The sequence below is a fragment of the Neovison vison genome, chromosome 7, assembly GCF_020171115.1.
Source record: "Neovison vison isolate M4711 chromosome 7, ASM_NN_V1, whole genome shotgun sequence".
NCBI lineage: Eukaryota > Metazoa > Chordata > Mammalia > Carnivora > Mustelidae > Neogale > Neogale vison.
This window is the reverse complement of record NC_058097.1, coordinates 9,866,905-9,882,075: the sequence shown is the minus strand read 5'-3', so window position 1 is coordinate 9,882,075 and position 15,171 is coordinate 9,866,905. Positions and strand designations below refer to the sequence as shown.

The following is a 15,171-nucleotide window of genomic DNA, read 5'->3' as shown; positions in this document are numbered from 1 at the left end:
GCTTTTTTTTAAACGATTTTATTTATTTGACAGAGATCACAAGTAGACAGAGAGAGAGAGGGAAGCAGGCTCCCTGCTGAGCAGAGAGCCCAATACAGTAATCAATCCAAGGACCCTAAGATCAGGGCCTGAGCCGAAGGCAGAGGCTTAACCCACTGAGCCACCCAGGCGCCCCTGAAATCATCGCTCTTAATGACTCCAAAACCAACAGCAAGCACACTATGGAAGAAAGATAAACATACGTGAATACATTCTATAAGAACCCAGCGTGTGACCGGGCACTATCCATGATCCTCGGCTGGGGACAATCATACCCAAGGGGCAAGTGGCCATCTCTGGGAGCACTTATCAGTCCTAACTGTGCAGTGCTCCTGGCATCTGCTGGGTAACAGCCAAGCGTCCTTCGGTGCACAGGACCGCTCCCACAAGCAGCCGTCCCTGCGAGCGGCGTCCCGCTACGAAAGCAGAGCTAAATTGTGAAACAATTTCCTAGGCCATTTTCAACAGGCAGGATCTATGGACACTCACTGCTTCTCCTTGAACCCGTGGTCTCACATGCCCCACAAGGTAGCATGAGTATTTGGGGGTGATGTAAGAAGACCAGGGCCCTGGAACCAGAAGGGACTTACCATGTGACCCACCCGCTGCACAGTCAGCATTGGAGAATGTCTCTGTGTTACGTTTTTATGGCTGCATAACAGATCACGAGATATGTAGCAGCCTAAAACTCACAGCCCTTGATCAGCTCGCGGTTCTGCAGGCGGGAAGTCTAGGCACAGCGTGACCAGGTTCTCGACTCTGGGTTTCCCAAGGCCTGAATCAGGGGTCAGCCAGGAGGCTCCTTCCTCACTGGAGGCTCTGGGAAATAACCCACGTCTAGGTTCACTTAGCTAGAGGCCATTCTGGCTGCTAGGGGCCGCCTGCATTCCTGACCATGTGGACCCCCTGATCTCCAAAGCCAGCAACGGAGACTCTTACATATCAAATCCCCTTCGCTGTGAACCTCCTTGACGCTTCCTGATTCGGTAGGATCCTACCTGGAACCTACCTGGAAAATCTCCTTATCTTAAGGTCAACTTATCTGAAGCCTTGGACACCTGCACGACCTCTTCCCAGCAGACCTGAAAGTAGCGACTGGATGAGTAACAGGGAGGGCGGCGTGCTAGATTCCCAGATTTTGATAATTTCCCAAAGCTGGGGGAAGATTATATGGGAATGCTCTGTGTTATTTTTGCAACTTCTTGTGAGTCTAAACGGATCTCAAAATATAAAAATGTCTTCAGAAAGAATAATTGTGCCGAGATCCCATAACTAGTAAGGAAAAGCGATGGGCTTCTAAAATCTCACGCATTCTCACATGCCATCCGCCCTCTTAAACTACTGTGCAGGCATTTGTAAAGTGACCGCGCTTCTGGAGCCACTGGCATTTGTCGGGACCAGGGGCTCTCAAACTGCACTGCGCGGGAGAACCAGGTGGGGAGCCATGAAAACACACATGCTCGGGCCCCAGCCCCAGATCTTCGTCTTCGATTGTTCTGGGGTGGGATCTGGGCATCTTTTTTTTTTTTTTTTTTTTAAGCTCTCTATGCCAAGAATCACTGATCTATGTGGAATTTAAGAAACAAAACAGAAGATTACAGGGGAAGAAAGGGGAAAAATAAAACAGGCCAGAATCAGAGAGGGACACAAACCGTAAGGGACTCTCAATCCTAAGAAATGGACTGAGGGCGGCTGGAGAGGAGGGGGTGGGGCTTTGGGGTAACTGGGTGATGGGCATTAAGGAGGGCACGTGATGTACTGAGCACTGGGTGTTCTCTAAGACTGACGAGTCACTGACCTCTAGCTCCGAAGCTAGTAATACATTATATTTTAATTAACTGAAGTTTAAAAAAAAAAGAATCACTGACCTAGACATGATTTAATCATTGTTACATATGCAGGATTAAAGAGAAATTAGTACTTTCTTTACACGCAAAAAGAATCCTTTTAAAGGCATGGAATTTGTTTTGCTTTAATGCATCTCACTGAAAAATGTCTATAAAGCCCTGAAGTAAGACCAAGACATAGGAAAATATAGGACATACACATCTATGTGGTGTGTGTGTATTCTGTGTGTATATTACACACACATACAAAGGCTATATAAAGAATAAGAGTGCAATTAAGCAGTCTTTTCTCTCCAACACATCGCTGTGCTGCCTAAAACAGACCTATACTCCATAATCAACTAGGGGAATAATTGTGCTCATTGCTTATCAACAGAGAAATTAATTTGGGGTAACTCTTCATTGGCCTCCCGGAAGTGGCGAAGAACACTACGAAAGGGAGACAAGGAATCATAAAATCACAGAATGAACTCACAGACACTAAAAAGCAGTATCTGTGTCAGGTTTTTACTGCTGGAGAGAGAACTTGGGAAATCACTGGAGAGATAATCTCCTTTTACTAGCTTAGGTCAGTCCCTTTCAAGTGCCGTCTCTCAAGTAAGGGTGGCTGACTTCCAGTAAATGAGTGGTGTGCGTGACATAATTTATATTAGAAAGCATGCCACCTCGACGGGTAGTGGTAATAAGGGCAGATAAAATATTCTGGAGCCCGGCGGCATGAATAAGCAATGAAAAGAATTCAGCTGCAAATGAAATCCCTGGCTACTTCAAAGGCATCCCTTCAGGAGAGGTGAGCCTGCCGTCCAGAGGGAACGCTCTCACCAGACCTGCGTTCTGGCCTTTGAGTGTACCCTGCCCCGTCATTGGGCAGAGAAACCGTGGGAACAGGCTTTCATGGAAATAACTGGATGTAACTGACAGGGAACTCCTGGGTTTGTGGACAGAGATGGCTGGGAAGCCTGGGAAAATGGTTTCGGTCACGAAAGCCTTAATGGGCGGTGCTCCTTGGGCCTGTTTCTGTTTGGACTTCAGGAATTAATCAGCACCACTTTCTCATCAACTGGTTTTTTTTGGGGGGGGGCGGTCAGTGGTGGGAAATGTGCAATTTTACCAGAACATCTGCTCCACTGGAGAGAACCACTCTCCTAAGTGACTTTCTTAGGGTCATGGAAAACAAAGGTGAAATGAGTTCATGGGAACATGGCATGATTTTCCACCAAGGTGATAGCCAGTGACATGGGGTGGCTAATGTCACTCTCAACAGGGAAATTTCTGGCCAGAGCTAATGTCTTGTGTCTGTTTGGCACCTCCATTTTTCCACCAAGCAGGTCTCTCAGTGTCTGTCTCTTTCACGGAATACAGAATTGCATACAACTAAGAAGACCCACCAATGTATGTGTTTTCTTCAGCTGCAGCAAAAAGTTGGACGCAAACCCATTAACCAGAAGGGAATGATTAAATACACAGCAGTTAAAAGAATAAGACAGAGGTACATGTACTGATAAAGAAGGAATTCTAAGATATACATTATTTTCATGGACCCTCCCTTCCCATCAAAAAACATGCTTCAGGAAAAGTGTTGGTTAATACAATTTATGCACATTTTAAATGTGAACACATATATGTGCACACGCGTGCACACACACACATACACACACACACACCCCTAGATGTAATAAACTCGGGTTTCAAAAGGAACTTCAAAGCAATAACTGCAGCCCCTGGCTTGCTGTCCATCATCCCGGACTTCCTTCCATGCATGAATTCACATATCAATACATAAGTGAAGACCTAACTTGGTCTTGTTCGGATATACAGATGAAATGGGCACGGCCCTCTCAGGCTTAGAGAGAGAGGAGAGAGCAAATAAAGTCCAGAGCTCCGGACACTTGCTCTCACGTGGGACAGAGGTTACAACTGGGGCGTCACTGCTGAGTAAGGCACGTGAGACCCCAGGCGCCCACGGCAAGGTTGGCCTCCTCTCCCGAGCACGGAAGGTCCTGCTTGCAGAAGGAAGACTAGCAAGGTCAAAGAGCCGAGTCAGACAAAGACAACAGTGATGACATCCCTGGGTACCGTGGCCCAGCCTTGCTGAAAGCTAGCCATCCTAACACAAGGCAAGTGGGGTGAAGGTGGGAAGCATGAATTCAAATTATTTCGGAGCCCAAAAATGTACTTTTTTTTATGCTTCACCTAGTTTGAGATGGAGTTCTTCTACTCGCCAGGGAAACTTCTAGGGCACACAAACAAGAACAATCCGTTTCCATTCACAGGAGCCACTCCTACCTGTCCCCATTAGCATACACACCAGTGGATGGGGGTTAGAGCGCGGACAGACACACTTCCGCATCGTGATGCTTTCCACAAAGCAGAAACGATTGCCCCAAAGAGGGTCCAGGAGTCCTGCTTCCCCTGAAAAGATTCTTCGGGGATGTGTTTAGGACCCTAAGGCAGTCAAGAAAGCCTGCTGGGTTGAGACCATCTGTGAAGCTTTTCCTTTCCTTTCCTCAAATGGACACCTAGGCCCTACTCAGGACCCACGGAATTCTCTGAGGGAGGGCCCAAACGTCAGAGGCTGGGGGTTTGTTTCCAAGTGCCTGGGTCTTCTGGAAACGTGTGGAGGTATAAAGGCCACTTAAGACCTTGAATACCCGTATGCTCACTGGCAGTTAAATGTTATGAAGGCCCCAGCCCGTGTCTTAGCTGAATTCTCCTCTCCACGGCTCCAGTTTTAATAACTCAGGAAGTGCTCAATAAATAGAAACGATTATTATTATCTTGGCAAAAGCTTTCCCGCCTGTGGGTGGTAAGGAGCATGGGTATCAGCCAGCTTTGGAAACTCCTTTATGGCAGGAGGTTAGCAAACATGATGATTATGCCTCTCTCGTTACCACTACTAACGTTATGACTATGGGCTAGGCGCCGTTGTAAGCATTGCACGTAGAGCATTTTTCTTCCAGTTCAGCATCCAGAAGCCCCGTTATCCTCATCTGACCAATGAAGGAATGAAGCCCAGAGAGGATCAGGCATCTGACCTGAGCTGTGCGGTGAGCAGAGGCCAGAGCTGGGACTTCTCTTAAGTCTGAGCTTGAAGCCAGCACACCGCACTCCTGTAACCTACGTGCCCCGAGTCCAACCTTTACAGATCTGTGCATCCTTCCTCTTTAATTCTTTAGCTTTCTCTTGTTTCCTTCCTTCATGGCAGATAATGCAGGGGTGACCTCCCCACACAAAATCTCCAGACAGCCTCAGCAGGACGTTACCACCACCAGGAGCCCTTTTCCTTGAGGAGGTTCCAGAACAACAGCCATTTCCTTCCCAGACCCCTTCCTAGTCCAAAGCCAAGAGTAACCAAGGACCGAGCACCCAGTGCGTATCAGGCTCAGTCCTGCTTGTGAGTCACCACAGTCCCCAGAAAGAGAGAGAGAGTAGGAGAGAGGTACCGTCTGTGTTACAGACGAGAAAACAGGTGTGGAGCAAGGCAGAGAGCGCAGCACTCACAATTCTGGATCTTGGGGGCACACTCCTGCAGGGGCCACCCTCTAACAGGCAGAGAGCACGGGGGAAGGGTGAGCCCTTCGCCCTCCTGTGGGAGCACCCCCCAAATCAGCCTTGAGATCCTGCTCTCTGGCAAGACCCTCAGCTAGGTGTTTAAAAAAGAGATTGGCCAGCATTTTGCTAAAAGTACTGCTAACAGCAAATAATTGTCTTCATAAATCACCTCTAAAGAGTAGCCAAAAACAAAACAAAAACACCACTTTTTACCCTTGATGAATCAGGAACCTAAGAAAACATCACTGATTTGGGAGAGCCTGTACCCAAAAAACTTATTAATACAGCCCAGTCTAACCGTTCATTTCACATGTTCCTCTCAGTCCCGAGGGAGCGTATGTAATTCAGGAAACCCCCGCCTAGCTAACAAGGCCCCACAAAGCAGGAGAGCCTGGTCTCTTTCGGCCTGTCTGGACTAAGGTCATTTAACTTCAACCCTTTTATGAATGGAAACCAGCTTTCTAAAGACCGCTGGGCAGGCACTGACCAGCACCAGACACCTCAATGGCCGAGACTTGTGAGTCATAAAATACTTCTGAAAAGCAGAGATCAAAGCGTCCCTCCCGCCTATTGAAACCCAACTGCTTCCAAAGCTCCTTGCAGGGACCCAGGCTCTCCGGAGGATGGGTCCCTGCAGTCGCCATCTAAAAGGGCCACTGGTGAGAAAGACACGAGGACTCTGGGGCAGCCAGCCATGCAGGAGAAACACCACTTACGGTTTCATTGTTGGGGACAAAGAGAGGAGAAACGAAAGAATAACTAAAAGGCCAAATCAGGCGGTGTGTCAGGAATGGAGGCTGGAGGGATCTCCTGCAGACTTGATCATGGCACACTGTCCAGGGAGCCTCTGCTCAGAGACGACTGAAGACACCAACAGACCATGCCTCCACTCCTGCTGGCTGGGTGTCGGCGGAGGTTATGTATCGACGGTAAAGTACCAAATACCGTTAGTACAGGTCTGGGCAGCAAAGCAAGATGGGGGGCGTTTTGGTATGCCTGGTCTTTAGCTCTTCACACAGCGAATGGAGTCTGGTGTTAAGGGTTTGTTAAGCAAGAGGTGCATTGCCCTGGTAATGAGGTCTATCAGGTACCAATAAAGTGTGATGCATCTCAAGATGTAGAAGTTGCTCTTTCGTGGTGAAGGCAGAAACCTGGACAAGTGGCTGACAGTAGTGCCTTGAAGAAGGGAGGTGCAGCCCGGTTAGTATTACAGTCCCGCCTCCTGGAGCTTCACAGTGCAGATTAGCGTAGTAAAAGGTGTGAAATGTATCACAGGGAAGACCTTGTCTAATTGCATTTAAACCTAAGGTTTCCCTTACTCTGTCGGAGTATCTGGCAATGAAACCAGTTACATGGTCATGAGATCCTTTTCTCCCTGGAGCATCTCGCACCAGCTAGAAATCAACACGTGATCTATCTTTTGGTGGGGGGGAGGGGAAGCATCACTTTGATTTTCTTGTCATTACCAGCCTATGAAGAGATGTTCTTTGGGCGGGGGGGAAGGTTCTGTGACCAAATAAGGTAGGAAGGTGCTATGTGTAAACAAAGGTCTTTAAAGTAGGGCATTTCTAAGTTGCTAATATGCACCAGGAAAGCTCAGAGATGTGGAGTTACCACTAATTTGACTATGCTACTCCATGAACTTTTTCTACAAACCCTACTCCATGAACTTTTTCTACAAACTAGAATATGGCATCCAACTTATTTACAACTCTACCCACCGTGCCCTGAACAGAAGCTCATCAATAGTTGTTGAATAAAATAATCATTCAATGTGTCCTTTTAGTCAGCTCATAAAATAGGACATTTCCATTAAGTTTCAGAAATGGGATCAGTGTCTCAAACCAACAGCGTTTTTTTATTTTCCCCAACAGCCATCATTAAAAAAAAATTGCCTATACGTTCATTGTCTTGATCCAATGGTTCTCTAATGTTAGTATGCATTAGGAGTCATTTGGAGAATTGAAAACATGCATTCCTGAGCTTAGCCTCTTTGACCTTCTGCTGTGGGTAAAGAAATTCCCATTTTCAACACCTCAGGCAAAGTCAAGGCAGCTGATCACAGGCACTCTGAAAACACAGTCCTAATGAAAAGGAGCTCTAGGGTGAAACGTTTTTGGGCAGAAAGGCCTTTTGGATCTCCCAGGATATAGGAAGACAGACACAAATTTGTTCAATCATCTCAAAAGACAGGACTAAGAAATACAGGGGAGAGTCATGAGAAGGTCAGTGGTGGTTCGACATCAAGAAGACTATCCCAACAATGAACCTGGAGGTAATGACCTTCTCCTCAATGTGGTGGTCAAGGAGGGGTGAGATACAGAAGAAGGGATGTACATGGCAGGCGGTGATTAGATTAGCTTAACTGTGACCCCAAGATTCTGCGGCCAAGGCTGCAAACCCGGACACCTTTTCCCAGAGTGCAAGACAGTCTGCGGTAGGAAGCGGTGGTGAGCTGGAGTGCACAAGCCCCCAATTACAGGCACTCAAATTTTTTAAAAAATTATCCTGCCCAGGAGTCACAGTGGGAAGGATTCGCTCAGGGAAGTTTGCAATTTCTGTTTTGTCTATTATTCTAAGTAAATAACTACCTGCTCAATTTCTGAATAAGGTTAGTCCTTTTGGTTGTGGAGAGGGGAGGGCATTTTAAGAAAATATTTTGAGCACAGTTTAATTCTGAATTATCGAGGGAAATTCGCTGCTGCCAGAGAAATCCTCATTGGAATACATAGGTATACAGGTAGGCAGGCCTGTACCTACACATATATTTCACTATTATGACCCTCCTTTGTTTTCCCACTCTCTCCTGGGGCTTCCCTGGCAATCCAGATCACCGTAAGTTCTCCCACAGGTACTTTGTTCTTAAAGGGTGACCTACTGGCCTGATACACCTGCATGACCTCCGGGAGGTTGCTGTAACCCCTACAGGCATTCAGATGCCAGATGCCCAGCTCCACGGCAGGAGAAACCCTGGTGTAGACACTTTCAGCAGAAGAGCCTCTACTTCTCAATCTCCATCATCTCATGTCAGCTTCTGGGTCAATATAAGAAGAACTGCTCGTCTCCTTTAACATGTTAACTCCAAGGATCTCTCCAAAAAGCATCTAGAGATTTGTTGCTCTCCTGAACTCTTCAATCATTCACTGTTCTGAATACGTGATAGTAATTTGCTAATTAACTTTAGTGAAGAATTGAACTCCTTGTTTGGCCAAAGAAGCAGGGCCAAAGTGTTCTAGGTGGCCGGAGGGATGAAGACATTCTTGCTCCTGCCATGATTCTTTCTCTCTATCACCATCTTTCAATGTTCCTAGTCAAGTGTCCACTCCCTGAGCTCAGCTGATCTCTTGGTGTTCACTGCTGCTTTCTGATAGTATTTCACAAGCAGATCAATGTGTTGTTAGAGATTCAGAGCCACGACAACAGAGATGTTAAGTCAGCAAAGCAGTGTTTTTGCTCAGAACTCTTGTATCCATTTACAGAGAAAAGGAAAATAAAACCATAATGTAGGCTGGAAACATTTATACTCTATGTCCATGTGATACAGAAAGATCACGAAAGAGAATACACAAACATCTGAGAAGTGTAAGAAATAGCTCAACTTCAGCAACCATTAAGACAACACAAACTAAACCCATATAACGTGGTACCACTTCACACCCATCATTTCAGCAGCTATAATAGAAAACACAGACAATGGTTAAGTGTTGGTGAGGCAGTGGAGCAACTGGAACTCCCATATGCTCTGATCGCAGGGCAAATTAGTACAGCTAGACCCAACAGCTCACTGTTAGGCAGACTTCCAACAGAATGTCCATATGCTCACCAAGAGGCATATACAAGGTCCATATGCTCACCAAGAGGCATTGGTAATGAAGGTCTTAATTCATCTCGTTGGTCATTACATAGGTGCGAACTTTGATTTTTGCATTTTTCTGTATATACGTTTTACACTTTTCTGTATATACATTACACCTCAACACAAGGTTATAAAACTTAATTTGAGTCGTGACCAGTTTCTCAGTTGGACTTTTATTCTTTTCTGTTTTTTTCTTGTTGTTTTCTCTTGTCGAGTATGGGTCTATGGGTTTGTGTCTCACCCTTGCTTGGCAGGGTCATGGAGATGTGGGTAATGCAATGGGGAGGAGTTTGATTCTTGCCCTGCCCCACAGCAAGCCAGTCTGGCCAGGGTCAACAAATCAGATCATCAGAGTCAGATGCCTAGAGATGGCAGGAGTCTGAGAAATTATTTTATGGAATTCAGGAGAGAAAACTGAGACCTAGAGAAGTTATTTAATGAAGTACATGTGGCTGGTCTGTTGAGCAGTGGGGACAGAATCTGAATTTCATGATTCTCTTTCATGTCGGCCTTATATACAGGCAGATGGAAAATTGTAATTTGCCCCATTCCTAGGTGTTCTGGGATCATTTGCTCTATGTGAATCTCCTCTTTAGGAGAAATCACCTGAAATCTATTAATGAGGCAAGTGGTCATTGGCAGAGAGCGGCATCCCGAGAGAGATCAACATCAAGTGGCTAAGTGTTGTTGGAACTAGAACAGCGACAGGGCGATTATTCCCTGCCAGGAACTGCTGTTTTCCATGGAAGCATTTTCCCTGGAAGAAGTCACTTAATCCCCACAACCCTGTGATGTAAACCCCCTTATTATTCCCATTTTAGAGATAAAGACGCTAAGACACACAGAGGTTACTAACTGGCCTGGGTTCTACTAGTGAGTGCTGGGGTGCCATGGCCCAGAACAGACTGCTCTCAACCACTGTGTTACGTGGACTGGGCTAGTCCAAGCCACTGTGGTGAGATGCCCAACCTCCTGAAGGTGCTAGGGTACTGGAACAGACAGGGGAGCGGGAGAAATGGGAGAGTGCTCAGAAACGAACAGGAGACTCATCACAACCACAACCAAGTCAAACAAAACTCCCAGGATTCACGGGTGTGTGTGTGTGTGTGTGTAACCATGTCAGAACATACAGGTCATCAGTGAGTCATACTGATCGTCTAAATGGATCAAGCTTAGTTGAGACTTCTTAAATCTTTGCTTTGCCCTATAATTCAAAGATTACACCAAAGACTATCAGAACTCTGTGACAAAAGGTGTGAGCTAAATTTCAGGCCGTTAAATAATAAAGTCTTGACTAGTGAAGGACGTGGGAGTTTTCATTCCCAGGAACCTACACCAGCCACCAGCCCCTCCTGGTCTGTGTCCTCATGCACCGAGTCATTACCAGCTACATTGTCAGATGGGCTTTCTCATGCTTTCCTTCTTCCAGCCGTGCCAGGAGCATGACCACGGAGCGGTGGGGGGGGGGGGCTCAACAGACAGAAACTCCGACGTCTGTTCAAGACGCTCATCAATTGCAATGAACCCAGAACCCCGTTTACAGCCTCACAGATTTCACTGAACCCTGAGACAAGCATCCTTTACACTAATACCCTTGGCCTGGAGCTCCACTGTTGAGGATTCCACCGAGAGGAAGGAACACTTAAAGTGCCCTGCACCCCGGATGCCACGCTCAAGCCCGCCAGCCCTCAGGCACACCACATCACACTCTAAAAGGATGCCTTATATGCGAAGGACACAAACAGATTAGTTAAAAGAAAACAAAAGGCTTCCCTTCCACGGTGAAGGTTGGGCTTCACGGGGCGGCCGAACACAATTTTGCATTGAAGTACAGTTTTCCCATTTCAAAGCAATGTAGAGGCAAGCAGCTTGTTAGATTTATATAATGCCTGGGTCTCCCAAGACTTTTACAAAGCGAATGGCATCCATCAAATTAATTTCCTTGGGGAGCGTCTCAAACATGGAGAATAAAGAGGCCCAGACCATTAAACATCAAAAGAATGTTCTAAATGGCAATTAAAGTTCTATTCTATTTTCTTTTTCTGGGAGCAGATTAGATTAATTCAATTGAGAATATTATAAGTATCAAAGCTGACAGTGTGAATGTGTCGAGTTGGCTGGAAGAATGCTTAATATTGCAGACATCTGTTCATTCAAGTTACACAAAACCCACGAACGAGGGAGTCGCCCCCAAGCGTGGGGTACTTACCAAGCCGGCACACGTAGACACAGCGACGGAAGAGGAGCTGTCATTTCTGATAAATCCCTGATAGAAACATCGCCGCACTGCGGGTTCCCGCGTCTCTGAAGCACCATCTTTTCCAAGTACCTGGACAATAAAGTGACTGCTCAAAATCGCCGAGGGCTTAAGTTCTAAATGTAGTTCCTGTCCAAATGCTGAAAATCGGTAATGCAGGGAGCTGCTGGCACTCTGCGCCGATCGCTTTCTCCTGCCGTTGTGCAAAATGTCGTGTGAAATATATGACCCGCCCGAGTCCACTTCTACCGGCGTGACAAAGACGTAATCTGCAATGGGAAAGGTTTCGCTGTCAGCACCCAGAACCCACAGCGCCAAAGGGTCCCCCTGCAACAGGCTGGCAGAGAGTAAACGCGCAGCTCAAAGGTGGCTTTGTTCCCATCGCCACGCACCTAGATCGACAATTTAGAGAGGCTCAGGACAACAGGAGCTGTGGCCTGTGCAAATGAGCTCTGTGATGGTAATTCCTACAGAAATGAAAAGTCAAGCACAGGCTTCGTGAATGTCAAGAATGCTGGCGGAAAATGCCACAACTCTCTCTCACGGTCTGCACGGAGACAGATGGACTGAGTACAAGAGTCAGAGCATCCACACATAAAAAGTGATTTGGGGGGGGTGGAGAAAATAAGTGTAAGACCACAAAAGGAGAGAAAAGAACAATTTTTTTTTCCCCCGAGGAGATTAACATCTTCCTGTTTAAACTGAATTGGGAGCATTTGGGGAGGCTGAGTTTAAATTTCAAACGGTAACTGACAGTGCTGAATAACTTGAAACCATCTCAGATAATGAGCACCTACCAGCAGATTCATATTTCCGATATTAACTATATGTGATAATAAAACCCCAGCACCTGTACAGCTCTGAACATTTCACTCTGAGCTTTTACAGGGACAATCCCATTTCGCTGTAGACATAAAATACAGTGGATGCATAAAAATGCCTCAAAATTGTCAGAACTTTCCTATAGTGTCTGATGTTTAAGATTGCTCAGACATGTTGGTGGAGGAGTGTCAGTCAGGGGACACCTGGAAAGGCATGTTTCAAAATACTTTCCCCCTTGCTCTGGAGAACAGCACTAATTGCTGCTTGTTCTAAAGGGGAGGAGCTTAAAAAAAAAACAACACTATTTGCTGCTGGAAAATTGAAGCATGCACACTGTTTTCTATCACAAAATGTGGAAACTAAAAAGTATCATCACAAAATGATTTGGAGCATGCCTTCTGCATGTTCAGACACACTCTGCGTTTCCACTTTCTAGGCACAGAATGGGAAACTAATTTGGAAAGTGTTTAGAAAGATTCCAAATAACTAAGAGGCATGTTTGAGTCACTTGGGTCCTTGGTTACTGGAGGAGGAAAAGAAAGAGAAATTTCCCTTTTCCCAAAATAGTCAACAACCAAATAAGAAAAGCTCAGGAATGACCAGAAGCCCTGTAGCTAACAGGAATCAATGTGGGATATTCTAACTGAGCCTACGTTTGGGGGGGGGGGCAAATCCCAACAGGATCATAACTTCAGCTGTTTTCTTCTGTATGAACCATGGGTGACCCTTATTGCTTGAGCAATTCCCATTCTCACAATGGACTTTATATCTTGCCTCTCCCATTTTCTCCTTGAGTCCTTTCATGAGAAATACTATCTAACTGACACACGTCTTTAAAAACAACTGGAAAACTTTTTCTCCTCTTTTAACCTTAAAAAAGAAAAAAAACCCACTAAGCACGCCATAGACGATTTCTCTTTCAAAAATCTGCTACGTTGCTTTACAGGTAGGCGACTCTTGATTAAATCCAACTTTTTCTTAGCAAAAAACTACCTCCTTCCTCCACCATATTAAAAGCTAAGCGTGAAAACCCCGCCTGCACGTGCTCTAGACTGTACAAGAAGTTGTTTCTTACCTCCTTGACCAAACCCACCCAAAACTCTGCCTGCTTCTACGTAGGAGGCCATGGGGTAGTCTTCTCCAGCCAGCCTTCCATGCACTCAGCCCACAAAGACCCCTGCCCAAGACACAGCTACAGGTTTGTTTCCAAGGGGAGAATGAGCAGGTGGATGGTGATACTCAGCCGTGGACAGAGAGAGGCAGGCAGAGCCTCCTGCAGGGAGTGATCTAATCGGTCAGCTCCGGGACTAAGTAAAGATGCGGTCCGGAAACTGTACATGGAACAATGAGGGGCTGTTTCAGAAAATGCAGTCAGCCCCTCTGGGTGGACCAAAAGTGAATTTCTCAAGAGTTCATTCCCGGCTCTCTCCTGTCCCCTCACTCACCCACATCTCCCCAGCCTTTACTCCACGACTCTGCCATGCCCCGTCTCCCCAGTATGCCTTGCTCTCCCACAGCAGTGGCAGATAACCCTGCAAAGCTAAAAATTCTAGAATCTGGGTTGGACATCAGGGTCTTGCTAGATACCTGGATCCCCTCCTCTCCTGTAGCTGGTGGGTGCCAACGAGAAGTTAATAAACGACAGACTGGGAAGGTGTTCTGGGACCCCGCAGTTGGGAACCTCAGAAGAGATAAAGGCCCCAAGATCTCAAGCTACCTGCTCTCCTCTCTCTCAAAGCAGTTTTTGGGAACTCGTGACACAAGGGCAGGGGAAGCAGAAAAGCAAAGGAAGATCAGGAACACAAACGGGCAGAAAAGCGAAAAGCGAGGAGGCAAGAGGGGGGAGGGGGAGGGGAGGGCTCACAGTATTTTCATCTTTCACCAAGAAGTAGCTCCTGCAGGCTTTCCCAAAGGAGGAAGGGAATGAAGAAGGTGCCTTTTGATAGCAACCATCTCGTCCACTTCCTAATTTCTCACCATAGTAAGGATTTTTTTTAAAACAAGCCATCTGTGAACGAAGGAAAGTACTGCTTTCACATTTATGGGACTTACAGCTTGAGGCACTGATTCTTTTGATAAGTTCAGAGTCCTTGCCACATCCCCACCACCCCCCGCCCCCAAACAGGAGCCCCTTCCAGGACGCGCGCACACCTGCCAGGTTGGGGAGGAGGGCGGTGGCAGGCGCCTTTCTACTTTTCTTTCTTTTCGGGGGGAAAGAAGGGGCAAGCGCCTGGAAAGGTCCTTCTAGGGGTGGGAGCAAATACGAACCAACGTTTAATCCGCCGCCGCCGCTGCTGTCACTGGCTAAGGCTGCGGCGACCGACGCACAGCAGAGGCAGCACAGCTGGAGCGCCTGCAAGAGAAAAGGGGACACCGCGCGTGAGGAGGCGCGGCGGGGCTTGCGCCGGACGCCCCCTGCCCCCCGCTGTCCGCGCGCCCCGCGGCGGGCACCTGCCTTGGCCACGCGCCCCAGCCCCGCCGGACCCCAGGGCGGGCCCGAGCGGGCGGCGGGGAGGGCGCACGCGAGCAGGAGGGCGCACTCCATGGTCAGGTGCGGGCGCGGCGGCTGCGGGCGGCGGGACGCGGCGGGCGGAGCGCACTGGCCGCGCGCATTCTCCCCGCCGGCCCGGAGCGCGGCGCTCCAGGTGCGGCGCCAGGTGGGAGCCGCCGCCGCTCACATCGCGGGCCGCGCGCGCCGGGGCCTCCCCTCCTCCGGCCGCCCGCGCGCCCTCCCTTCTGCCGGCGCCGGCCCGCGGAGCTGCCTGCCTGCCGCTCCCGGGGGGCACGGGGGCTCCCCG

At 47.8% G+C, this 15,171-nt stretch overlaps 1 protein-coding gene across 1 annotated transcript in view; it reads right to left on the bottom strand.

The window, feature by feature from the left end:
- Nucleotides 1–14,918, bottom strand: part of ADAMTS18 (ADAM metallopeptidase with thrombospondin type 1 motif 18) — a 143,685-nt gene extending 128,767 nt beyond the window's left edge. The window contains exons 1-3 of the mRNA XM_044255688.1: nt 14,829–14,918; nt 14,642–14,726; nt 11,504–11,820 (exon numbers count right to left, since the gene is read on the bottom strand). Of these exons, the coding sequence (XP_044111623.1) occupies nt 11,504–11,820; nt 14,642–14,726; nt 14,829–14,918 (492 nt within the window). The remainder of the gene's footprint in view (nt 1–11,503; nt 11,821–14,641; nt 14,727–14,828) is intronic.
- Between the last annotated feature and the right edge of the window lie 253 nt (nt 14,919–15,171).